At 45.9% G+C, this 27,927-nt stretch overlaps 1 protein-coding gene across 1 annotated transcript in view; it reads right to left on the bottom strand.

Annotated features, from left to right (window-relative positions):
• The window catches only part of LOC144752932 (E3 ubiquitin-protein ligase TRIM39-like), a 331,687-nt gene that overhangs the window by 201,538 nt on the left and 102,222 nt on the right, over positions 1 to 27,927 (bottom strand). Inside the window, exon 3 of the mRNA XM_078640749.1 lies at positions 17,032 to 17,262. Coding sequence (XP_078496875.1) covers positions 17,032 to 17,262 — 231 coding nt within the window. The remainder of the gene's footprint in view (positions 1 to 17,031; positions 17,263 to 27,927) is intronic.

Raw genomic sequence — 27,927 nt, 5'->3', positions numbered from 1 at the left:
GGAAAATGGGTAGGCGGTCACCAGGGGAAATGTGTGTTTATAAGGCGACATGTGTAGCGATTGCTACTTATGGTGCAGGCATTTGGGGGTATGCTAACGTTACCACACTACAGGTGTCAGAAAACACTTTTCTTAGGTACCTTTTGGCAGTCCCGGACAGCACTTCCACACCAATCTGTCACACTGAACTGGGTCTGCCGTACCTTGAATATGTGATTAAAATTCAACCTGTTCTTCTGTGGCACAGGGTTTGGACCACCAAAGAGACTGCATTTATTTGCTGTATTTTAAAGGACGTAATGAGTATTGACGGGGCTAATAAGATAAGATGGCTACATTATGTTAAGAAGTTTTAATCCCAAATAGGCCACAAGGAATATTTTAGTGATCCTTTGTTAATGTGTCAAGTTCCTAGAAAGGTTCTTAAAAACATTTGAGTGAATATTCAGCCTTATATTTTGTTACCTATTAAGGATTTTGACAGGTTTTTGTTAACTCGCCTCAGACTTAACATCCTGCATAGATCTTAAAGTTTTCCTGAGGTGAACGATTGGTCAAGATCACTTTGTAAATGCCCATGTGACGATATGTCAGCTCAGTCGTCTATACATGATTTGTTCTTTTGCACATTTTATATGATACCCAGAAAAAGATGGATTGTTCCAGTGTTAAAGAGAATGGAACTAAGACCATGCCGCCCAGCATTCCTGGCAATTCAGAAATTGGATAATATTTTTATTGTTGCTTCCGTAGTTGCATTTTTAAAAGAACATTTTTAAATTTCAGAAATGAAATGTAATATGAATTTTAACATACAAGTTCTTGATTACATGCATTTCTTGACATTTTTAAATATGGAATATGATTGTGATCTATTGATTGTACTTTTATGGTTATTTTTACCTATATAATAACCGAATACATTTCTTTGAATTGAACTCTCGAAGGATCATTTTACTAATTTTAAATATCCCGGAGGGCTCGGAGGGACAGAATATTAAAAGTTTCTTGGTATCCTTGTTGAAGGATTGTTTTCCGGAACTAGAGATGAAAGCAAATCACTGGATGAAGATATCCAAAGAGCACACAGAGATCCTTTTAGACGAAGTGCACAAAGGAAAAATCCTCGGAAAATACAGTTGCTACTGTTCAGATGAAAGTCCCAGCATTACTGAGAATTATGTGGGATAACAAAACTTACAATATTAAAGAACCAAAAGAAGTTGAGACATTACTTGGACAAATTAAAGTAAAAAAATAAGGGCCAGTTATGTCAAAAGGATGACCTCATGAAGTCGGAACATAAATAGGGCTATAATATTTGCCCAAAGACAGAAGGGAGGGTTCTCCAGGAGAGGATACCCGGAGTTAGTTTAGGTTATTTTATTTTTGGTTTCGCGAGTGGGGAGCATTAGGGAAAAACAAAACAAAAATTGTCCGATATGCAAGAGACAGGGAATATAAGGTCCTGAAAACGGAACCTTTTACCTAACACAATCAGAGCCTGGGGAGAGAGCGACAAAGGAAGTGAGCAGAAAATATAGATGGTAGCATTAGAGAGTACAATTAAAATTATAACATGGAACGTAAATGGCCTGAAGGTGTAGAGAAGGCGTCAAAAAATCTTTGAATACTTGAAGCTCTATACATGTGACCTTATAATTTTACAGGAAACCCACTTGTTAAATCGGAGTGGCTTGAAATTATAAAACATGAAAAATGTGTCGGAAAAATCAATCTGTACTAATCAGTCCTGCTGTATTAAAGGTGTAGCAATAACTGTTAAAACCCTCAAAGATAAACATTGTAGAAAAGTTTGCTGATTCAAATGGCAGATGGGCTGCAGCTAAGATCAACATAGAGGGCAAACTTTTTTTGTATACAATGGCCCAATTTCAGATGACCCAGCCCCTCTACAATCCCTGTATGCTCAGCTAAGTAATATATCGGTCCCAACAATGATGGGCGAGACTTTAATCTGTTATTAGACCCAAGAAAAGACAGACACCCGCCAGGGAGAGCCTTAAATCTCCCCAAAATGAGGGAATGGATTAATAGGTTTAAAGAAGACTTGGGACTAGTGATATATGGAAGAGTAAAGGGGATCCGAATAGCATATTTACATATGTAAACCATAAGTATGGGATTCATCAAGAATTATTTCTTGATAGATATATCATTAAGCAAACATGTTATTAAAGTAAATCATGTACCAACCCATATATCCGATCACTCCCTTGTCCAAATCGAATTCATCCAAAGCTATACACAGGGTGAGGTTAGGTGGACCTTAGATCGCACACGCTTATTACATGAGGAAATTATAGAAAAGTTAAAACTTATAACAGAGGAAGACTTTCAAACTAAGACTAACTGTGAAGTTTCATTGCAAGGTGTGTGGGATGCATACAAAGCCGTAGTCAGAGGAGCTCTGATTGGACTAGCTGCAGAAAGAAATAAGGAATCTAGACATATTATAATTCAATTAGAATCAGATATTCTAGACCAACACAGGAATTATGAAGCAGCAACCTCTGCAACAGAACAAGAAAAAGTAAAAGAGGAAATTCTTAAAAAGAAAATTGAATTGTCTGGCTATTTGGAAGGAAGGATAATGAAAAGATGGGTGGCTAGTTGATTGTCAAATTATGAATACGGAGAGAATAGTGGGAAACTCATAGCATGGACAACCAAAATTGACAACAGCAGGAACATAATAAATGCAATACATAGTGACTAGGTAGATGCAAAGGTAGAGAGCAGGACAGAAACAGAAGAGGCATTCGAAGATTTTTTTCAGACATTGTATAAGGAGGATCAGACCCCCTCAGTCAATGTGGTAGATTTGTACCGGAGGGAATCAAAGTTACCAATTCTGGGAGAAGGGCTTAGCGAAGTGTTAAATGCAGTAATTACCTGCAAAGAAGTTTAAGAGGTTCTACAAAAATCTAAAAAAGGGAAAGCTGCAGGCCCAGATGCTATCCGAGTGGAATTATATGTGGTCTTAAGGGAAATACTAATTCCAAGATTGACGGCCCTCTTCAATAACATTTACTTGAAAGGTCTTGAGCTCCCTAAATCGTGGAATGATGCCACCATCAGCTTAATGTTAAAATCAGGAAAAGATCCACTAAGATGTGAGTCATACAGACCCATTTCACTTTTAAATTGTGAATATAACATTTTTACCCAAATATTAGAAGTACGGATAGGGAATATCACCGGTAAAATCATGCATACTGAACAAAAAGGGTTTATAAGAGGGAGACAACTACATGATCTTACTCATCAACTAATCTGGTCCATTGACAAAGCCTCCAAAGCAAAGTTACCATTAGCAGTCTTAACCTTTGATGCTGCTAAAGCATTTGATCGTGTAATTTGGATATACTTGCATGAAGCTATAAAACACTTTGGTTTGGGAACACATTTTTTAAGAGTAATAAGAATTATATATACTACGGCAGTTGCAAAAGTACTCATAAATGGTAACTTGTCTAAACAGATTCAGATTGGAAGGGGGGCGAGACAAGGTTGCCCCTTGTCTCCTGATCTATGTAATTTGTTTATAGAACCACTGGCCAATATGATAAGGAGAGTCGAGGAAATTATCCCATTCCAATTCAATGGCTGGGTAAATAAAGTGGCATTGTATGCCAATGATTCAATTTTTTATAAGAGCGATCTTAATAAAACTCTCCCCTCCATCACGAAGCTGCTTGTTGACTGTGGCCAAATTTCAGACTACCAAGGGAATATTCAGAAAACGGAAATAATGCACTGGAATGTAGTAACACCATTAGTTGAATCAAAAAATAGCATCAAGTATCAGGGAATAGAGGTTACGAAAAACATTGAAGAAGTTGCTCAGGTTAACCTAAACTCAAAGATTAAGGAAATGAGGAAATTATTAAAATCATGGAGTTGTCTATCCCTGTCCTTTTTGGGGCGTTCAAATGTAATTAAAATGCCTATTTTGCCAAAGTTTACTTTCTTATTTAACGCTATACTGTTAGAATTGAAGATCCCTTGCCTAAAAAAGATACAGAGTGAAATTAATAGCTTTATTTGTGCCTCAAAGGGAGTGAGGATATCATGGAGAAAACTGTGTCAGAGGAAATATCGAGGGGGCATTGCTAGCCCTGACCTGCTTTCTTACTACACAGCCTTTCATTTTAAACATATAAGACATTTTCTTAGACCTCATGCCGACTATTCTTCTTACTAGAAAGCCGTAACACAAAACAATCATTGTTTCTATAAGTTTGGACATCCAAAATACTTTAAAAAGATCAAACTAAAGGTACTTAACACTGCATATAAGTTATGGTACGATATTAGAAGAATTTGGAAGATTCCGTACTATAGCCAGCTAGCAACCATTTGGAGGTCTCCAGGACCCCAGAGTGCCTAAAAGATACATTAGCAACCCCACTTAGGGAAGCAGGAATAACTGGATGGGGACATTTGATTGACGACGGATCATTAATAAGTTGGGACTCATTATTGGAAGTAACACAGGGCAAGATCTCCAGGTTTAAATACGATCAACTACAGAATTGGTCGAAAAATCTGAAAATAACTTTAAAAATCACAGCGAATCTGGAATATGAACTATTAAGAGACGTACGGAAAAAAGAAATATCGAAATGGTATTGGCACTTGATACAGTCCCCTGACAATGAATTCACTGTCCTGGATGAAGTATGGAGAAAGACCTACCCTACTCAAGACTTGCATCATCTTTGGCAAGTATCCTGCACTCTTTTATGGCAAACTATAGTCTCTGCACCACTTAGGAGAAATCATCTATTCACTTTACATAGGTCATACTGGACGCCGGAAAGACTCTCCAAACTGAACAACCAGGTGGTAAGAAAATGTCCAAAATGCCGGGATCCCAAGGCGAATGATATCCACACGTTCCACCAGTGTCTACACCTGGGAATCTTTTGGGAAGAAGTGGGTAAGGCCATTGATAAAGTTCTAGAAACAAATATTGAGGTAAGCCCACTAATTGTTATATTTGATATTTTCGATAGTAATCGTTCTACTACTGTATTAAGTAAAAGTCAAAAGTGTTTATTGTTTACCCTAATAATATTAGCTAGGCGGGAGATATGTGTGAATTGGATTCTTACTACCCCTCCCAGGGCAATAGAGTGGATTGGCTCAGTAAGGAAAGTCAGGCTATTGGATAAACAAAGAGGGAACAGTGTTAGACCGGACACCCTTGGCGTGGTTTTTCCCCTATCTTTTTGCCTCTGCCTCTTGTATTTTTGATGCTGTGCTGGATTTCGTTTTTGCTGGTTTAGATGCTTTGGACACTCTGCCACTGCTAATCAGTGCCAGAGTGTAAGCGCTCCCTGTGTAAATTATCATATTGATTGGATGTACCTGATTGGCATATTTGTATCACCACGAAGTCCCTAGTAGAGTGTATTGGATGTACCAGGGCTGGTGATGACAGATGCTACTAGTGGGCCTGCAGCACTGATTGTGCCACCCACATGAGTAGCCCTAAAATGGTGTCTCAGGCCTGCCACCGCAGTACCTGTGTGCAGTCAGTGAACTGCCATGTCCTCCTAGCCAGTGTCCCCACTGGCTGGGCCTAACCCTTCCCTTTATGTACACATTGGTCACCCCTATGGAAGGCTCAAGGTACCCCACTGGGCAGGGTGCAGTGTATAGAAAAGGTAGAGCATGTACTAGTGCAGGTAACATGCTCTGGTAGTGAACAGCAGCCATTGTGTGTGCTCACTGCTGCAAGGTTATCTTGCTCCATAGACTAACATGGGGGAGGCTGGTCCCAATGGATACCAGCCTATCTTCCCACAGGAACAAGATTGGACATAAGTGATTGATATCCCTGAACTCAGAATTTAATAACACATCTTTTAGGAAAGGTTGTTTTTGAATTCTGTGTTTGAGAGCAGTACTTTTAGAAAGTGGCTGTTCTCTTGTCTAAACCTTGCTGTGTGCCTGGGCCTGCTTGTGGATTGACTGTCTGGTTTGAGGGTGACAGGGGCTGGGGATCCCCAGCAGGTTGTCTGAGTCAGCCCGTGGTTGAATGACTGCATCTGCAACTAGAGTGGTGGGAGGAGATAGCACCTGGGAGTGAATAGGGCTGTGCCTGCCTGCCACAATGCTGGCTCCACCTCCTGCTGGGCCGCTGCCACCTCTGCCCCTCACACTGAAAGGAAGGAAGAAGCCAGGAAGCCCAAGTGCTCCAGCAACACCCAGAACTGGTTTAGACCGGGCTCAGGGCCCACTTGCACAAAGACTTCAAAGACTTTTAGGGGTATAAGAGAAGGACCCCTGGCAACAGATTTTCAGATTCTACAATCAAGAGGAACCTCTGCCAGGACCGCTGAAAGAACTGAAGGAAGACTGTCTTGCTGTGTGCTCTAAGGGCTGACCTGTTCTGCTGTTCAACTGAAGCTGAGGTGAAGAGGGACTTTGCTGTGTGCTGTGACCCTGCCTGCTTGACCTACAAAGACTTTGCTGTGTGCTGTGTCTCTGAATCTCCAAGGGCCTGAGAAGAGCTGGCCTCCTGTTTTGCAACCCAGGGACAGAAAGGTTGCCAAAGACTGAAAGACTCTGCTGTGTCTCCTGAGGCTGCTGTGTGCTGCAGAGATCGTGGGCTGCTTGACAGAGTTTCTGCCGTTTGCCCCGTGTAGCGCGCTGGCTGCTCTCTGACCCGATTGAGAGTGCCGCGCTTATAACTGCCTGCCGTGTTAAAAGATAGACGTGCTCACCGGCACGTGTTTGGTGGTTGCCGAGAGATTGTGAGCATCCCCAGTGCAGAATAATCCCCTGAAAGGATTAGAGGCTGCAGGAACGATCTGCTTACACTAGGCGTGTTGATTTAGCCTGGTCGCATAACACCGCCGTGGGCCGGGGCCCTGAAATCGGTCTCGAGGTGCCGTTCTCTGCTCCCAGACCGCAGAGAGAACATAGAAGGGGCCACGCTCCGATTGGCTGCTGTAGAAGGCTGGTCGTGAGGCGCCGCGCTCAGATTGGCTAAACTCCCTGCAGGAGTTCCCGCGTCACCGAGGGCTCGCCCGAGTGCCGCGCTGTCATTGGCGGGCTGTGGAAGGCTCGGCTTGCAAGCTGCACGTTGATTGCTCCGCACCCAGGAGATCGCCGCATCATAAAAGGGGGCTCGCTGGAGGAGCCGCGACCGGATTGGTCTACGCAGGGCACCATAGCCAGGAGACGCCGGGAGCCTCGCTGAAGGAGAAGAGCAAAGAGGGAGCCGCATCGATCATCCCCCGGCCTGCCGCCTCCATGCCAGAAAGGTATTTGAGACTTCCGCCTTCCGCTGAAGTAACAGGAGCGGGCGGGGAGCTAGCGAGTTCGGCAGAGGCCAGGGGGAGTCTGTGTGATCGGATAGTGCAGCCGGAGAGGAGCGCTTCAGTAGAATAGCGCTAGGCACAGCCATATGATCGTTTTATAAGCAACAACAGCCTACAGCCATATTTGCTGATTACTGACACTGAGACTGATTTTCATAGAGTGAAACCTTCCTAGAAACAAGATAAATACCAAGAGAAACTGAAGATATCGTGCAATCATCCTGTAACTGCTTTTTACTGCTGAAACTAGATAAAGTTATATTTTTACATATGCCTACCTGTGTGGTCTCAGTTTGTAGTGTGTTGTAGGATTACTGTGTGTGTGTTAAGTGCAAATACTGTACACATTGCCTTGGGGATAAGCCTGTCTGCTCGTGCCAAGCTACCTAGGAGGGTGAGCAGGGGATTATCTACAGTGTGTGTCCCTTTACCCTGACTAGAAGCAAGGGTCCCTATTTGGACAAAGGCACTTACCTCTGCCAACTAGAGACCCCCAGATCTTATATTGTTGGACAGCGGTGAGGATTTGAACTAAGTATTTGCACTCGACCAACAGTGATTTTGCGTACACCACCGGTCTAGTTTAGCAGCCACAGATTACACCTATTTTTTTTTCTGGTGAAACCTATTTTTGGAAAGCCTAGGAACCATCTTGTCTCAGAATGAAGTAGGCGAAGACGTGGAATTGCAATTTGAAGTTAAGGACTTGCTCACATACAAAAAGGAGCGACTGAAGCAGTTCTGCAAGCAGCTTGGATGCCCAGTGAAGGGCAGTGCAAACAAGGAAGAGCTACAGAAAGCTTTAAGGGCCTGGTGGGAGGCCAAACATGTTGAAGCAGAAGAGGTTACTGGAGAGGGAGGTACACAGGAGAATGCTTTTGGATCCAGTGATTTGCCAGTGAATATGCCAGCTTCTAGGGCTGGCAGCACCCATTCCAGTAGGGGTCTTTCTCCAGAGGAGCTGGAGGAAAATCAGAGGATTAGGGCCCATGATATTGAGCTTTTTAAACTGAAGGCTCAGGTAGAAGAAAGAAAGTTGCGCCTTGACAGTGAAAAGAAGGCAGAGGAGAGAAGGAATGCTCTCGATTTGGAGGAGAAGAAACTCCAGTTGGCTCATGAGTTGAGTCTGAGGGAGCTGGACCTTAATGCTAAACAAGGGGAGTCCAGTTCTAATGGTGGCAGCGCACAGCCAGTGCAGCCGGTTAAGGTATACATGCCCAAAGATTTGGTGCAGAATTATCAGAGGGGTGAGGATATCTATGCATGGTTTAGATCCTATGAGCTTGCCTTGAAGATGAATGAAGTGCCCGAGAAGAGTTGGGGGCAGGTTTGTGGAAGCATTTTGAGGCCTTTGGGAGGGATGTCTTGGCACCCTTAGAAGCAGCAGGTACCTTAACCTACCCCGCTATGAAGGAGGCTTTATGCCTCAGGTATGGGCTTACTCCAGAACAGTACCGCCAGAAGTTTAGGAACTTCAAGAAACTTGATTCTAGTACCTGGGTGGAGTGTGTGAGTATGTACACGCGTGCACTGGAAGGTTGGATAAAGGGCAGCAAAGTAACTGATTATGTGGGGTTGTGTCACTTGATTAGTTGGGAGCACTTGAGTAGTCTATGTGTTCCAGAGCTGCGCCAGCATCTTTTAGACAGCAAGTTAACTGATCCCAGTGAGCTTGCTAAAGAGGCGGACCGCTGGACTAGCACCAGGGTCCACAAGGGGGTGGTAAGTACCCCAGCCAAGGGTGGACAGGGTCCCCAGCAGAAGAGTGGGGGGGACAAGGGTAATCAGAAGGAGTTCTCTAAAGGGCCCCAAAATAGTTCCCAGGAGAAAGAGTCCCAACCCCCCAAGCCTAAGAGGTCCTGGCCCCATAAGGGCAGACAGGACAACAGAGCTCAGCCTACTTGCTATGCATGTAGAGAAGTGGGGCACATCGCCCCTAAATGTCCCAACAAACCTCCAGCACCCACTGGTGCTCCAACCCCAGGGTTAGTCAGTGTAGCTTTGGGAGGGGATTTGATTTCCAGTGGGGAGGAGGGGTTAGCAGTGATGACCCTTGTCTCTTTAGGAGACCAAGAGATGGTCCAGAAAACCTTGCTGCCCCTTAACACTAAAAAATATGGGCAGAAGGTGACCATCAATGGAAAAGAGATAGAGGCTCTGAGAGACACAGGGGCCAGCGTGACATTTGTAGGGTGTCAGTGGGTGCCTGAAGAGTAGATCATTCCCAATGTACTCCGTCCTGTGGTGGCAGCTGACAGTTCAGTGCGCCTCTGCAAGTTAGCACGTGTTCCCTATGAATAGGGGGGGTGGAGGGGGTGGGGAGTCTCTGGTCTTTTGGAAGTTGTTGTCAGTGATGCCTTGCCTGTAGACTGTCTATTGGGCAACGACCTGGAGAGTTCTCCATGGAGGGATGTAGAGCACAGAACTCATTTGGAGATGTTGGGCTTGCCTGCGTGGATCTGTGTGACCACACGTGCAATGGCAGCCAGTAAGGGTGCATCAGCAGAACTGGAGCCTGGAACAATGGCCCAGGGACCTGCCAAGAGAGGAAGAGGCAGAGGGCGTGGGAAAACAGCCCCCGCAGTTCCCACGGTCCAGGAAGAAGCAGAAGCTGAGGGGGATGCCCTGGAACCTACAGGGGAGCAGGTGGCCGAACTGGGGGAATTACCTGAGCTAACCCATTGGCAGCAAGGGGGTAGTCTCTCCAGGGAGGAGTTCTGCCAAACGCAGAAGGAATGCCCTACCCTCATTGGTGTGCGGCAGCAGGCTGCAGATCAGGCAGCAGGCCTAGGGTCCAAGGAACATTTTGTTTACTGGGAAGATGACTTATTCTATAGTGAGCCTAAGTTCGCTGAGCCCGGTGCAGCCCGTGTGCTGGTGGTACCCGAGCGCTTCAGGAACTTCCTAATGGGTCTGGCTCATGACGTGCCTCTCGCAGGACATCTGGGGCTAGACAAGACCTATCACAGGCTTGTCACTCACTTTTACTGGCCCCAGATGAAGAAGCACGTCCGTGCCTTTTGTAAGTCTTGCCAAACCTGTCAGGCCAGTGGCGAAAGCGGAGGGAAGTGCCTGGCACCCCTCCAACCCTTTCCTGAGGTGAGCACCCCTTTTGAGCGGGTGGGCATCGACATCGTGGGGCCCCTGGACCCCAAGACCGCCTTAAGCAACAGGTTTATCCTGGTCTTGGTGGACCATGCCACCCAGTACCCGGAAGCAGTCCCTCTCAGGACAGTCACAGGCCCCGTAGGGGGTCGTGCCTTAATGGGGATCTTTCCCCGAGTGGGGTTCCCCAGAGAGGTGGTCTCCGACCGGGGTACAAACTTCATCTCTAGGTACATGAAGTCTCTGTGGGAGGAGTGTGGGGTGACATACAAGTTCACCACTCCTTACCACCCTCAAGGAAATGGGTTGGTTGAAAGGTTCAACCGCACCCTAAAAGGCACGATTATGGGCCTAGAAGAACCCATGAGACGGAAGTGGGACGTCTTGTTACCATGCCTGTTGTTTGCCTACAGGGAGGTGCCTCAGAAATCCTTAGGGTTCAGTCCCTTTGAATAACTGTATGGCCACCCTGTCAGAGGACCTCTCACTCTGGTGAAGGAGGGGTGGGAGAAATCCCGTGGGAAAACCCCCCAGGATGTGTTCAGCTATGTGCTGGCCATCCGCAACCAGACAAAGCGCTTCAGGAAGCTCGCTCAAGAGAACCTGGAGGCTAGCCAGGAGGAAATGAAAAGATGGTACGACTAGAATACCACTCTGGTTGAGTTCCACCCTGGTCAGAAAGTGTGGGTGATGGCGCCGGTGGAGCCTTGCGCGCTCCGTGACAAGTGGACCGGGCCATATGAGGTGGTAGAGCGCAAGAGCGAAGTTACCTACCTGGTTAACATGAAGACTCCCAGGCAGCCCCTGAGAGTGTTGCACGTGAAATGCCACTTTGAGAGGTCTGAAGTGACCATAATCATGGCTACATATGCTGGAGGGGAAGAGGATAGTGATCCTCTCCCTGGCCTCCTGGCAGCCAAGGAGCAAGATGGGTCAGTGGATGGTGTGGTACTCTCACCCACCCTAACCTCAGAGCAGCAGAGGGACTGTCGCCAAGTCTTGGGTCAGTTCGCCTCCCTGTTCTCCCTGACCCCAGGTGTCCCTAACTGGTGCGTCCACGATGTGCACACTGGAGATAGTCTGCCTGTGAAGCAAAAGTTTTACAGGGTGGCTGACAAGGTCAGAGCCAGCATCAAGGAAGAAGTTTCCAAGAAGTTGGCGCTAGGGGTAATTGAGCCCTCCAGCAGCCCCATGGCTAGCCCAGTGGTCTTAGTGCCTAAGAAAGCTGCTACGCCCGATGGCCCTCCAGAACTCCGTTTCTGCGTGGACTACCGTGGGCTCAATGCGGTCACCAAGACTGACGCACACCCCATCCCCAGAGCTGATGAGCTTGTGGATCGGTTGGGAGCTGCCCAGTACCTCAGCACCTTTGATTTGACTTCAGGGTACTGGCAGATTGCCTTAACTGAGGGGGCCAAGGAGAGGTCAGCATTTTCAACGCCAGAAGGGCACTTCCAGTTCCGCGTCATGCCCTTTGGGTGGAAAAATGCCCCAGCCACATTCCAGAGACTGGTCAACCAGATACTCGTTGGGCTGGAGCAATTCCGCGCTGCATACCTGGATGACATTGCTGTGTTCAGCTCCACTTGGGAGGAACACCTGCAACACATCTGTGAAGTGTTGAAGGCCCTGCAGAAGGCAGGCCTCACTATCAAGGCCAGTAAGTGCCAGATAGGGCAGGGATCAGTAGTGTACTTGGGACACCAGGTGGGGAGCGGCCAGGTGGCGCCCCTACAGGCAAAGATTCATACCATTCTGGCTTGGGAATCCCCCAAGACCCAGACAGAGGTGAGAGCCTTTCTAGGCCTCACCGGGTATTACAGACGGTTCGTCAAAGGATATGGCACCATTGTTGCCCGTTTGACAGAACTAACCTTTAGAAATCAGCCCAGGAAAGTGAATTGGACCGAGGCCTGTCAAACTGCTTTTGATGCCCTAAAAACTGCCATGTGCACAGCACCGGTGCTTAAGGCACCTGACTTTTCCAGTGAGTTCATAGTGCAGACAGACGCTTCAGAGCAAGGCGTGGGAGCAGTACTCTCACAGATCAACGACGAGGGCGGAGACCAACCTGTAGCTTTCATCAGTTGGAGGCTACTCCCCAGGGAACAGAGATGGAGTGCGATTGAAAGGGAAGCTTTTGCTGTGGTCTGGGCTCTGAAGATGCTGAGGCCCTACCTGTTTGGGACTCACTTCCGAGTTCAGACCGACCACAGGCCCCTCAGATGGTTAATGCAGATGAGGGGTGAGAACCCAAAACAGTTGAGGTGGTCCATCTCCCTAAGGGAATGGACTTTACGGTGGAGCACCGCCCTGGTACAGAACACGCCAACGCTGATGGTCTGTCCAGATTCTTCCGCCTTAGTGAAGAGGACTCCCAAGAGGTTGGGTAGTTCTCCCCACTTTCAGCTGGAGGGGACACATGTTAGACCTGACACCCTTGGCATGGTTTTTCCCCTATCTTTTTGCCTATGCCTCCTGTATTTTTGATGCTGTGCTGGATTTCGTTTTTGCTGGTTTAGATGCTTTGGACACTGCCACTGCTAATCAGTGCCAGAGTGTAAGCGCTCCCTGTGTAAATTATCATATTGATTGGATGTACCTGATTGGCATATTTGTATCACCACGAAGTCCCTAGTAGAGTGTACTGGATGTACCAGGGCTGGTAATGACTAGATGCTACTAGTGGGCCTGCAGCACTGATTATGCCACCCACATGAGTAGCCCTAAAATGGTGTCTCAGGCCTGCCACCACAGTGCCTGTGTGCAGTCAGAGAACTGCCATGTCCTCCTAGGCAGTGTCCCCACTGGCTGGGCCTAACCCTTCCCTTAATGTACACATTGGTCACCCCTATGGAAGGCTCAAGGTACACCCCTGGGCAGGGTGCAGTGTATAGGAAAGGTAGAGCTTGTGCTAGTGCAGGTAACATGCTCTGGTAGTGAACAGCAGCCATTTTGTGTGCTCACTGCTGCAAGGTTATCTTGCTCCATAGACTAACATGGGGGAGGCTGGTCCCAATGGATACCAGCCTATCTTCCCACAGGAACAAGATGGGACATAAGTGATTGATATCCCTGCACTCAGAACTTAATGGGATTTTATTTAGGGTTGATATTGTGAATACAAAACGCAGAATTATTTTGGACTTCTCATAAGGTAATGTCAAAATTCATCTATGTTCTTTTCAAAAGATAACGAGGGGGCAAGTTTGAATCCAAAGGTTGCCAATTACTGTGAAGAGTAACATACAAGCACGCGACCAAAGATATTTCACCACTCCTCAAAATAATGTAAGGTTTTAAAATGTTTAAAGGAAAAGCATGACTGTAAACATAAGTCTCATTACCTTGTGGAAAAGAGATGTCATCATTAACTGGGTAAACAAAGTTCAAGAGTTCCTAAGGGTCTCTGAGGTACCAAGTTTCTAAACAAAAGGATGGACAGACAATAATTAACCCTCTGCCCAAAGTTCCACTCATAAAGAAATGGAAAGTTGTTTAAGCATAGACACTGATAAGACTAAATCAATTACCTCGAGGCAAAGTGCATCCTTTCACTCCATCGTAAACGGAGCACTGAAGGGAAAATTCATCACTCACACGCGCAGCCTGTGCAGTGACAGACGCTCGATGCTGACTCATCATGACTCACATGCAGCCAGCTGCAGTGACAGAAGCTCAATGCTGACTCATCATGACTCACACGTGCAGCCTGCACAGTGACAGGCGCTCAATGCCGACTCATCATGACTCACGTGCATCCTGTGCAGTCAGCTCAATGCGGACTCATCTTGACTCACGTGCAGCCTGCGCAGTGACAGATGCCCAATGCTGACTCATCATGACTCACGTGCATCATGTGCAGTCAGCTCAATGCTGACTCATCATGACTCACGTGCAGCCTGCACAGTGACAGGCGCTCGATGAGGACTCATCATGGCTCACATACAGCCTGCTGCAGTGACAGATGCTCAATGCTGACTCATCATGACTCACGTGCAGTCAGCTCAATGCTGACTCATCATGACTCACGTGCAGCCTGCGCAGTGACAGACGCTCAATGCTGAGTCATCATGACTCACACGTGCAGCCTGCACAGTGACAGGCGATCGATGCTGCCGGGTGGAAGTCACATGGGTGACGAGACTTTTGTTTAGAAACTTTGGTACCTCAGAGACCCTTTGGAAATTTGGAATTTTGTTTACCCCGTAATGATGACAGCTCCCTTTCCATGAGGTAATGAGACCGATTTTTACCGACACGCTTTTCCTTTAAACATTTTAAAACCTTACATTTTGAGGAGTGGTGTTGTATCTTTGGTCCCCTGCTTGTTTGTTACTCTTCAAAGTAATTGGGAACCTTTGGATTCAAACTTGGCCCCCTCGTTGGAAGTTTTCTTTTGAAAAGAACATAGTTGAATTTTGACATTATCTTATGAGAAGTAAGTCCAGAATAATTTTGCACACAAGTCCTTCCTTTCTCCCTTCTACATATTCGGGACACTTTTGTATATGTATGTTCCAGATGGTTTGCTGGATTTTGAACATTCAGATTGATGTTCAACATGAATAAATAATATTGAACAGAATTTTATAGTACGAGTAATTTAATGGATGCTGCTACATAAATATGTGTGTTCTTCCGAATTGTCCCACTGGGACCACCTATCCTCTGTACTGTTAGTCACCCAGGTCCCAGAGGCTTAACTGGGTTGTACTCTTTTTTTTGTAACCAGCTATGTAACCAGGCATTTGGAGTAGGTGATGGCATGTTGCCCCAGATAAATTTAGTTTGAAGAATAGTGACAATTTCATATTACGAGTAACCCTTGATTATATTACAGAGTGTGCAAAATGAATCTGCAAATTGCTGCCCAGCAGCATTAGAAATGTAATTTAAAACTAGATTTTCTTGGCACCCTAAATGTTAACCAAATTCCTCTCCAATATGGCTTAGGGTGGGGTTAGAGGTGTAAACCTCCTTATTGTGGTCATATGCTGTCACTTTAACAGTGATGTTCTGATCAAATATGTTGATTAGTTTACAGCCAAGAAGCTTCATGAGAAGTAGCTCCATGTAAAGGGCACTAGATGAGGGTGACAGAAAACATCCAGGACATCCCTCCGAGGACGACAGAGAGCATCCCTAAGAGGGTGACAGAGAGCATCCCTACGAGAGTGACAGAGAGCATCCCTCCAAGGGCAAAAGAGAGCATCCCTCCAAGAGCAAAAGAGAGCATCCCTAAGAGGGGGACAGAAAGCATCCCTCCGAGTATGACAGAGAGCATCCCTCCGAGGGTGACAGAGAGCATCCCTCCGAGGGTGACAGAGAGCATCCCTCCGAGGGTGACAGAGAGCATCCCTCCAAGGGTGACAGAGAGCATCCCTCCGAGGGTGACAGAGAGCATCCCTCCGAGGGTGACAGAGAGCATCCCTCCGAGGGTGACAGAGAGCATCCCTCCAAGGGCAAAAGAGAGCATCCCTCCAAGGGCAAAAGAGAGCATCCCTCCAAGGGCAAAAGAGAGCATTCCTACGAGGGTGACAGAGAGCATCCATCTGAGGGCGACAGAGAGCATCCCTCGGAGGATGACAGAGAGCATCCCTTGGATGTTTTCTTGCGAAGCTGCAGGCAGCCTTTGACAAAGGTGGTGGGGGCTCTGAAACGCGTTAAGCAGAAAATGAACTCAGCATGAAACTTGCGGGTTCCCCTGGTAGTAATAATTCAGATGAATTGCCTACCATGGAGTGCTCCCTCATGCGCAGGACAACTTAGAATTCATACTAATATCATTGTTGATGTGTATATTGTCACTCGCTTTCCACTCTCATTTAACCCCACTTTGCACACAAGTCCTTCCTTTCTCTATTTTACACATTCGGGGCACTTTTGCATATGTATGTTCCAGATGTTTTGCTGGATTTTGAACATTCAGATTGATGTTCAATATGAATAGATACTAATGAGCTGAATGTTATAGTATGAGTAATTTAATGGATGCTGTTACATAAATATTTGTGTTCTTCCAAATTGTCCCACTGGGACCACCTATCCTCTGTACTGTTGTTACATAGCTGTTCACCCTAACAAGAGATCAGTGCTCTCGAAAGTAGGTGTCCACTTGCACCAGGAGAAAAGTAATCAATTTAAAACAGAAATGTTTTCAAACTTCTTAGAAAAGGAGGAATTTGGTTTCTTTCCAAATTTCTTAGATGTTTGCTCACATTATGCTTTACATTTTTATCCGGCTTTTTTCCCATTTTGCTCCTTTGGTTCCCCGTTAATTACTGTCACTGGAATTGATTGGTGTGTCGCATTAAGTTATATGTGACACTGTAAGAGGTCACTGCACATTCCACTGCTTGTATATTGAATCGGGCTCTCAGCATCAAGTAGGACAGTGTAAATAATCCATGACTGTATATTTTGTGCGGCTGTCAGAGTGCGCGGGGTCACTGTGCATTGACCCTGCCAGGAGATCATGTGTGTTCCACTCATACATTTAATAATGCACACAAAATAGGAATATTTCACTTCCTTCTTTTGTTGTATTTCCCAAACAGTATCTCACCTTCAGGAGTTCCCATGCTGGTGCCTCACACTTTTTTCCTATCTCCGTTATCACTGCATTGAGAGAGGTGATTTGATTGGAAAGTTTGGTGATATTTGCATTTTCCACCATGGTGATTTTCTTCTCCATCTCCTCCAGTCTCCCGTGCAGTGTTTGCTCATTTTCTTTCAGGAGTTTCCTCAGTTTTTCAATTTCAGATTCAAGTATCTTCTTCTCAGTTCTTAGCTTGTTCTGTCAGAAGCAAAGAAAAGCTGGTTAGATTTTATAAAGCTTCCTATAGGCCGTCCAGAGAGTAGGGGTCCAGGAGGAGGGTGGAGGGGTTGCCTATTCTGATTGTCATCACCTTGCACAAAGGCTTTGTCTGAGAGACATCCAAAATATTACATTTGAAAGAGAATTTAGATTTTTCACAGCCTGGTGGGCAGAAAGTTTGTATTTTATTAAAGACACAGGGGCTACGATTAAGCAAATCTCCTTTATTGCCCGCACCTTTATTGCCCGCTCACAGCAGCAACAATCGAAGAATATAGAACTTCAATAACTTTCTAATAGACAATAAAGTTCCCCCGCACGCAGTGTTTTTCCTTTTTTGGTTTTGCGAACAAGATAGTTTCTTAGATCCATAACTTACAAACGAAAAACTTAATCAGTGAAAACTTCTTACTCTGGAAAAGAAAAACAAGACAAAATCAAACACTTTTCTCCATCAGGGAGGGTTCCAATGTGGAGGGATAATCTAAGCCTCCGTGTCTTTAATAAAACCCAGAATGTCTGCCCACCAGGCTGTGAAAAATCCAAATGTTATGGCATGACACAGAGGTTAACATTATTTAGTTTTAAAGTGTGTTTAATACATTGTCAATAAAGCTTGCAACAGGTCGAAAATAGCAACTTTTAAACATATTTTTATTGAACCAAGCCGCAGCCCCGAGGATATCTACCGGGAAGAGAGGTTTAGAGGCTGAGGCATCCCTAAGGGAGTGTACACCGAGCAGAGTAATGTCTACACCTGCTTCTTTCATTACTTCTGTCACCCATTGTGCTATGGTTGGGGAGTAAACTGCTCTATGAGGCAATTAATAGGATATTAGCATTTTTTCTGTATTTCCTCTCATACTCACAGTCCTCTCATATTCCATCAAACATTTCACTACAAACATTCTTTAATTCGCTGTAAATAAGGGGTAGAAAACATTAGTTGACATGGCCTCTCTTCGCCTTTTAAATAAAACGAACCCATTCGGATTGGTAGTCCCTGATGGTGATGCCTAAGGCTTTTATGTCTGAAGTCCATCTACAAGACACCAGGCACAGCAAGACAGTGAGTTCATAAGAGATATGTTTTGGGGATAATCCAGAATTCTCTCCCCAACTTATTAAGACCTGTAGGACATCTCTAATGTCCCATAATGCAGTATATTTTGCAGAAGGTGGGTTTAGTACCCACATACTTCGCATACATTTTTTAGTCAGTAAGTTTTGGCCCACAGAGACTCGGTCTACAAGGCAGTGACATGCTGCAAAAGCCGATCTGCAAACTTTAACTGTTCTATAAGAAAGAGAGTCCTAATGTGAATGAACCAGATAAGTAATTAATTACTGTTGTAAGGTGATTACAGGAGGCGAAAAGCTGTTGTACAGGCAAGGATTTATTTCCTAGTAATAACGAAGGAGAAAACCCGACCAGCAGTGCCGGGGATCAATCCCATTTCTCCCAAGTCAGTCTATATGCTTTCCTTGTGCCAGGCTCTCATGACTCCGATATGAGTCTACAAACGTCTGCCGAAAGGCCTGGATCTGCCATTCTCTCCTGAAATCCTCTGTGCCATCAGCGTCAGATGTCCATGCTCTTCAAGAGGATGTGACTCTCCTTCTGTCTGGGCCTGTAATTACTTCCCTGAAAGTTGGAATTAAGATTGTAAGCCTAAGCTAATTTCTAGTAGAATTGAGAACCATGCCTGTGATCTTCAAAGCGGTGTCATCACTACTGTGACCTTCATGTTCCTGCGAACATGCAACAGTAGCTTAGGTAGTAGTAGTAGGTCTTGGTAGCATGACAAAAGGAGCGAAAGCATAAGGTGCTAGGCCCTGCCAATCCTGAAGGAAGGCATCCACCCGAGGCCTGAGGGTCCGGCATCCAGCTGAAAGATTTTGACAGTGAAGTGTTCCATCTGTCCACAAAGAGGTCCACCCGAAGGGTCCCCATATAGACTGCCAACTGAGGAAAATGTCCATGTTTAACCTCCTATTGATAGAATCTCTGAAATTCCGGGAGAACAAATCTGTAACACCATTGCTGTATCCTGGGATATGCTCCGCTGCTACCAACATGCCCTTGCTCAGAAAGTAACTCCAGAAGACCTTGACTAAATCTGAGGGCCCCTCATTGTGTTGACGTATCTAACCGCAGATACATTGTCCATGCACAATGTTACAGAACACTTCATTAAGTCTTTGGTGAGGCATAGAATTGTAAATGAACCTGCCAATAATTCCAAGCAGTTGATGAGCAACTCCTCCTGATCTGTCCAGCGTCCCCCGACTGATGAGTCGCCACATCTTGCAACCCATAGCTCTAAACTTGCATCTGATTCTATCACTATCTCCTGGTTTTCCCCAAAAATGGCTCCTCCATTCCATGCTTCTTCATTCCTCAGCCACCAAAGTAGTTCCTTCTTTGAATCCAGGTCCAGAGACAGCATTTGAGAATACGATTGACATGTTCTTTATGCTTTGGCTTTGAGTCTTTGGAGCGCACAGTAGATTGCTCTGCTTCTTGACGACAGAAGGCCTAGGATCATTGCTAGAGCCCATAATGGGAATTTCTTTCTCCCGAAGAAATTCCTCAATTCGTTATGAAGTTTCTTTAACTTTTCCACTGGCAATTTCAATTCTGCCCTTGTTATGTTCATGACAAAACCCAAGAACTGCATTTACTGGTTTGCTACCATGCTAGATTTTTTCCCGTTTATGACAAAACCCAGGTGTTCTATTAGGCTCATGGTAAGTTCTGTGTGGGGTGAGTCCACTTATCTGGACTGTGCCATTATCAGGATATCATCTAAGTAAACTATTAGTCTCACCCGTCTCGCGTCCCGCGAACCTTGGTCAAACACCAAGGGGATGAGGAAAGTCCGAAAAGGAGACTGCACCATTGCCATAGTCTGCCCATTCAGGTGAATTGGAGAAACATTTGGTGTGGAGTCCAAATTGGGATGGGCAGGTAAGCATCCTTTAGATCTAACCGTGTTAGTCAATCCCCTTTCCTTAGCACATCTCTAAGGAGGTGCACCCCTTCCATTTTGAAGTTGTGGTAGAGCACCTATTTGTACAACTCTTTCAGATTTATCACTGGTCTCATTCCTTTGTCCTTCTTCTCCACTAGAAATATATTGCTGATAAAAACCTGATTCAGTTACCTCTTGTATTGCCCCTTTGGTTAATAATTCCACTACCTCTTGTGTTACTAATATAGAATCTTCTTGTGAGAATATCAATTCTGGGGGAATTTTCCTTTGTAATGGTGAATCTGAAAATTCGATCTTGTGTCCCTCCACTGTGTCTAGGACCAAAGGGTCATGATTCACCAAGTTCCAGTTTCCACAAAATTGGGCTAGTCTGCCTCCTACTTTTTGGGGTATCTGAAAGGTCTTTCATACTTCTTACCTACTGAAAAGCCTCTATATCTCCGCTCACTTCTGAAGCCTCTCCTGTGAGGTATTTGTTTCTGTGGGCATAAATGACAAATGTGGAGCAAAGTGTGGGTGCGCAAATCTTGCCCAGTAATCCCAGGTAGGGTCTTGAAGAGCTTTGGCCACGGCCGAGGAACTGACCCCCTGTTCTACCAGCCTAGCTAAAATCCCTATCCTGGAAGACTTTCTTGATGTCTTTCTAGGACTTCTGAATTGAGCTAAATGCTCCCATGTACTTAGCCATGTCCCTGATAAAATTGTCCCCATCAACGTAGACCCTGGGAGGCAGCTACTCCTTCTCTAGTGGCCAGTTTGACCAATTTAGGATCTATTTTTAGCACTATGCTTTTTCATCTCTCATTTGAGAGTGCAGTATTTGCATTCCCCAGGAGGCAAATGGCTATTTGTGCCCATTGGCACAATTCCTTGGGGTCAATGAGGGTGTCTTCAAGATATGCCACTTCAGCCATCTCAAACGTCTTTGTGAGTGGGCCAGTAATATTAAATAGACAGTCTTGGCAGGACTTGAGGCCTTTATCGATACCTTTCCTAGGGCCATTTCCTCCCTTGGAGCTAAGAGCCACCACCTTTGCATCTAACTCTGAGGTAGACCCAACTTTATCCGGGAGGGAGGGGTGTGGGCATTCGGATCTAAGACGGGACCTGACCTCTTTTGGTATTTCCTTCCTAGGCCAAAAGGAGAGGTACTCAGAAAAATGCCGTGATGGAGCCAACTCTGGAGACAAGGGGTGTTTGATGAGCAGCGGGTCAAACATATTCTCTCGGAATGGGTCAACAATGCCCATTTTTGACCCAGATGCCCTTGATGCCTCCTTAGTTGTACCCATATTCCTCACCTCCATCTCCTCAATACCTGAATCAAAGTCGGAGGAACAGGATAAGTTAATTGCATCCTACAATGTTTCATCACAATCTATGGGAATAGGAACCTCTGGGCCTTTTTCTTGCCCATCTGCAGTGCTAGAGGCACCATCCTTGTCACCGCTAATTAGTGAAGTAGTTTGTTTTGAGCGTTTGGCTTTTTAACTGCCTTAGGCAGGATTTCCCCTACAGCCTCTTCCTCTGGGCCTTAATCACCCCATCTCTCCTATCAGGGTGTCCTGGGACAGTAACTGGCCAACCCTTCTTGGAGAGAACCTCTACTTTTTTATTAATTATGTCATCCAGTGTCCAATTACCTTATCCAGTGCCATATTTAGAGTTTCTTCCAGTCTATCCTCCATAGTATTCTCTGAAGGTTCAAGGGACATGGCAGAAGGTAAATATTATTTAAGATTACTGGGCTCAGTGTAAGGAAACAGCTGCTCTGACAGTTCGTTGGACTGCAACTGCCAGAATTCAAGCAGTTTGCCCAATCAGTTAAAATGGCCACTGTAGTGTCTTCACTAAGGTGTCCCTATCTCCTAAAATGGCCCGGCACATACAGAGTGTGGCTGACCATCTCTTAAGGGTCTTTCTTCTACTTGTGTGGTCCTTTCTTTATTGTTGTGCCTCAGATTATCTCTTTTTTTTGGTGTTATTTATAAAACTGTACGATAATTGCGTATCGCACCGTTGCCTTTATTTACATGGGCCAGCAGTCGCTGAGGGGAAAGAAGTGCTGCTGGCATCTTTGTTAAGTAGACAGACTTTCTTCCGTTGCCACACCTGTGAGAAGAATCTACTGGACTGCTGCCGATGGGTGAGCCCCGCTTGCATAGCTCAACGGCCTCAGTGGGAGGTGACCTTAGCGAGATGGTCTATATTTTTTTTCTTTCAAGAAGCTCCCGCTAATATTGCAGTGGGGTACGGGCTCACACTTTTCAAAGAAATCTGGCCTGCAGCAACAAGTGGCGTGGGGTCGGATTTAGAATAAAAAGATCGGTCCACAGCAAGAGAGTATTTCTCGGCTTTAAGGAGCCGAGAGAAACGCTGAAAAGTTGTGTCGGGTACAGAGGAAGTAGGACGTCCGACCCAACGCTGTAAGAGAGGGGAAGTTAAATATAAAAATACAACCACACTCCTTTCTAGGGTTAGGAAAAGACATTGGGAGACATGGGAAGTTACACAATAAACTGGTTGAGGCTGTTGGTACAAGGATAGGAGGGAGATATTACTCTTATTTTCTATAGGGGAGGGTGGAATATCTCAAGGTGAAAAAACACAGTAAGACGCGGATTATGATGCGGCCTGTACAGGCTCCGACCTTAGGGCAGAGCCTTTATTGCCGTGTAGGAAGGTGGAATCTGACTATATGGTTACCCCCACTTTTTGCCTGGTGTTTTAATGGGTTTCAACTTAGTTGGACTGGGATCCTGCTATTCAGGGCCCCAGTCTATCTGCTTGCTCTATAAAATGGATTCCATGTACTTTTGGTACATACCAGATTGGCTACTGGGTCACCCTTTTGAGCCCCTGTATATGGTCCCTTAGGTACCAAGGGCATAGGGACCCCAGAGGCCTACCAGGGGCTGCAGCATGTCTTGTGCCACCCCTGGTTAGCCTTCCAAACTGACACCACAGGTCTGTACTTACAGCCTGGGTAAGGTGGTGTAAGCACCCCTTACTTAGATATAGTATACCTATATCTACCTTATATAAAGACACATAGTAACCTATAAGTCACTCCTATGGCAGGCCTTGACAATCCTGAAGGCAGAGTGCTTGGTTTTTTGTGAGAGGGTACCCTAGCATGAGCTGAGCCCCTCTGCAGCTTTCGGAACCATCTCCTTATGGCTCTTCTATGATATAGCCATACCATATACTCTTAAGTGCATTATAATCCTCGCGGTTAATGCTAAGTTTAGTTTGGCTTTATCAAAACATGTTGTGTAAGGTGTCAAACACTTTGGAATACTACCCCCGCCGCCAGAGCGGCGGGGGTAGCATTCCACCTTTCTAGAGGGAGAAGACATGTAGTTACTGGTAAACCCGGTTAAAGTTAAACAAAGCCCCAGCATCACAAAATGGATGCTGCTGCCACAGACATGAGCCTGCCCTCCTGCTGCTGGACAAAACTATAGCAGGGGAGGCTGGACAATAGGTTTCCTGTCTAGGGAGGTGCTGGCACCTCCCCATACAGGCTTTAGTGGATTGGGGCAGGGTGGGTTGCATTCAGTGAATGCTTTTCAGACAGTGCCTGGGGCACACAAGGTGCTCCATGCATTTCCCAGTTCAAACCGGTTGCTAGGGCGCTCAGCCCCAGCTCTGGCGTGAAACTGGACAAAGGGGAAGGGGTCTAACCACCCCCTCCCCAGGTCCACCCATAGGAGGGACCTTAGAGTTAGTCCAAACCCTAAACTTACTGTAAGTATAGAAACCCAGTCCCTAGGACTTTAGAATACCCTGGACGAAACTCTGCAACATATATCTTGGACCTTTGAAATTCCATTTCGACTGGAAGACAGAAGAAATCTCCCTTGTGGTCAAGGAGTGACCACCCTGTTCAAACAGGCACTAACTGCATCTTTGACGGTCTGCATTTTCGAGGCACCCGCCGGATCCCGAAGAATCTGCGACACAGGACACAGACTTCCAGACATCTCTGATGCTGACCTGCACTCCCAGCAAAGCAGAGACCTGTAGCAGACACGAGAGACGTAGGACCGGAACTCCTGGACATCCTGCATCTTTGCAACTGCACCTACTTCCCGAGGTATCCTGAAGTTGTGCATTGGGGTATTTGAAGCCCCTGCCCCGTGCACCTTTTGCACCGAAGCTCAGAGGCCTACACTCCACAAGTGTCCCGTGGGCCGGCTTTATGCATTTCCGCTCGAGGACCCTTTGCGGTTCCTAGTCCGTTGGCTAGCGAGCCCCCACGAAGGGCCATCTTTGATTTAGTGAGCTTTCCTGGTTGCTCCAGACATGCTCCCACTCCTCTCCAAGAGGAGTCCCTCGGACCTTGTTGGTCTGCACCGAAGCCAATCTTGTCATCTTGCGTGGGTTGCTGTTGTCAAGGCTTGTTGTGTCCACTCCGGATTCTGACACTGCAGTCAACTAGATCCTTTGTGGGACAGCTCAAATCCAGCTCCTGGTCGTCGTCGGCCTCCTGGTCCTCGTGGTTGAAGAGTCAAGCTTCACCTCTTTCACCTGAAATCACCTGACATCGGCTGGGATCTTCTCCTCGCCATCCTGGTCACTGGCTTGTGACCCAGACTCGGTCTCCTCTGGTTTCAGGTTCTTCACATCTCCGATCCACCCTTGGATCCACCCAGACACTTTTCCTCTGGTCGCCTGCAGCATTTCTTCGCAGCTCTCCATAGGAATCGACGACGAAACCGGACACCTAAAGACACCTATGCACCCGGATTCCCTGGACGAGGTAACACGAGTACTCCGGTGCTCCCATGGGTCTCGACTCTGGAAGTGTCCTAGTCCAAAAGGGTTCCATCGTAGTTCACCTAGAAGTGCCCTTAATCTTTCAAATTGTAACTTGTTTGTTCTCCATAGAAAGTCAATGGTGAGCCACGGCTGTGTTTAGACACTGCACTCGTCCTCAGTGGACCTCCTGCATTCTAACCTTAGATGGTTATAGCGGTTCTACAGGCCCTAGGCCTGTATGCCACTAGGGCATAACATATACTGTGCAACTTATCGTATGCTAATTAAGTTCCTTGTATTGTACTTTTACCTCTGACCTCGTAAAGAGCCCAGAGGGGTTGTATTTAGAATAAATACATATATATCTGATATATACCTTGTATGGTGTGCTTTCATTTGATCATTCAAGAGATTATAATTGGTAAAACAACTAGCTTAACTCGCCTGAAGGCTGCTCTCCACAGCTACCACTAGGATAGCTTTCTATAAGGTTTACTTTACAACCTACCATCAATAAGGGTCGTTTGGACTAGTGCAAGGTGCCCATTAGACTAGTGGGCATCATATACCAGGCCAACTTCTCATAGGCCCCATCATAATGAGCCAGTTGGTTTACTTTCCGACCACCTAATCAAGATGAGATATAAGAAATGGGCGGTCGGAAAGTAAACCGGCAGGTAATTATGGCTGGCTTCCGACGGGCTCTCGAGCCCATCCGCCAGATGGCAGCCGGCCTGTAATTTCAAGGGCCGGTCTGTCCGACATGGAAACCATGTCGAAAGCATGTTTGGGAGCCCCCAGCAAGGCCTCCTTTGATGCACGGTCTCTGGTTGGAGGCAGAGGGGGCATCTATGGTGCAGCTCTGTTGATCCCTGCACGGGGTGCAGGGTGCAGGGATGAAGCGCACTTTCAATTTCACTATCGGAGCATGCATTACAGACGATTTACAGCCAGAATGCATGCTCCCATAGTGTTATATAGGCAGGCAACATAACAGTGTTCAATCGCATCCTAATAAGGCAGTTTGGACCGCCAACATCGATATCAGCCCTAAGTATTTGTATTATAAAGGCTGTACTTATCGTATGAGCAGAAGCAACACCGAAAGGGAGAACACTGCCTGTGGCGGGACTTTATAGCCTATTAAAATGTTTTTGAAGTTCTATATTCTTCAATTGTTGCAGCTGTGAGTTGGCAATAAAGGAGATTTGCATAATGTAAGCTTCCGGGTTATGCCATAAAATCTAACTCAATCAGTTCAAAAGCTTTTGAGCTTTAGTCGCAACTGCCAATGATCACCATTTGCTGAAAACTCGACCATGCGGTTGCAACTGTTATCATCGAGCATCTTTGTGCAACTGTCCTTGAAGCCCACACTGTCAATGACAAGTGGCACGATGGAAACCTAACAAACTGATTAACTCTATCAGTCATTGGCTCCAATGAGGATGCCCTACAGCTCCGTACAATTATAGCTTGTGCTATTGGAACGGGTACTCCGAGCACACCACCACCAAGTACGTATAGCAGGGCAGAGGAATGTGCGGTCTGAAAAATATAGTTTTTGCCTGGGTGAACTTCTTGAGGCAAAAGTCACTGAACTGATACATAGTAGTCAGTGGGTTACCCCAGAGTTCTGTGCTTGATTAATACCTATGCTCATACAGGGGACTAAAGTATCTAGAACTCTTAGAGAGAGTAGAGGCTACCAGAGGTCCGGTGCGCTATTCTGGGGATCGTACAGTGCAAACGCGTAATTGTACCTTTATTGAACTGGGTGGTATTTTTTGTTGTGACCTTAAAATATTTTTTTCTTACTAAAGATAAGTATTAGGCTAGACATAATATTATTGTGTTTGTTGATTGACTGTTGGGTTCTGAGTGCCTGCCGCGCCTTCTGCCTCGGTCAGAACCTTTTGACTCCTCGACCTTGCTATCCTGGGAGTCAAGGGCAGAAAGGGATATCCGTGGCCTGTTTCATAGCCACTATAGGATAGACCTTAGGACACCAGAGGCAAACAACCTCAACCAACATGTCCATCATCCCCTCTCTGACGTTCGTCGCTCCTGCCCCTGATCGTGGTATGGCCGTGCTCAAACCCTGAGCCTCGTGTCCAGGGCTAGGATCTGGTGCACAGGGTTTTACAGCAATTAACGGGCACTCAGCTGTCAATACTATCAGGGGTATAGCGATAAGTGAGGTAACAACCACTAAAGAATGAAGAGTGCACAATAAGAGAAACACTTCATGAAAAGTGTAGGAGGGTTTATCAGATACCATGAAAGGTTTATGACAATGACACCCTTGTTAAATGTATCTCTACAGACACCCCCTGTTGAATACTTAAATATCACAACCAATGGCAGTGTTAGAGTGGTGATAAATGTGCACCACTGTTGAAGGGGCTTCCACATTACAGGCCTGCCCCTTCTCCCATCCTGAGGCAGAGCTAGGTGCACTAGATATCCTGGGACATTCCAGTCAGCTATGGCCTATCCCTGTAAGAAAGGTCTAATGAAGCCATAAAAACTGACACGTCAAACTATGGCCGATTAATAAGACTGTGTCAGGAAAATCTTACAATGATGATTGAGCAAAACAGAGAATGTCCAAGCTCAGAGGCTGAAGCTGAGCTGTGCCCATTTCATTTCTAGAATTAGAAATGCATATGTCCTGAAGAAGGGAATGTAAATGTCCCCAAACGTGCTAAGTTTAGAGGGCATTTGGTTTAGATGAACTATTCTTGGGTTAAAACTCATGTACACAATGTTGCAGCTTCCATGCTAGTTTTATTACTTATCACATCCAAAGAATTTTGTGGGTTTGCTTATTGATCTGCACATCTATTGACATACTAAGTCTAGGTGTTGATTTTCAATCGTA

Source organism: Lissotriton helveticus, chromosome 5_1, assembly GCF_964261635.1.
Source record: "Lissotriton helveticus chromosome 5_1, aLisHel1.1, whole genome shotgun sequence".
Lineage (NCBI taxonomy): Eukaryota > Metazoa > Chordata > Amphibia > Caudata > Salamandridae > Lissotriton > Lissotriton helveticus.
This window is presented reverse-complemented; position numbering and strand designations above follow the sequence as displayed.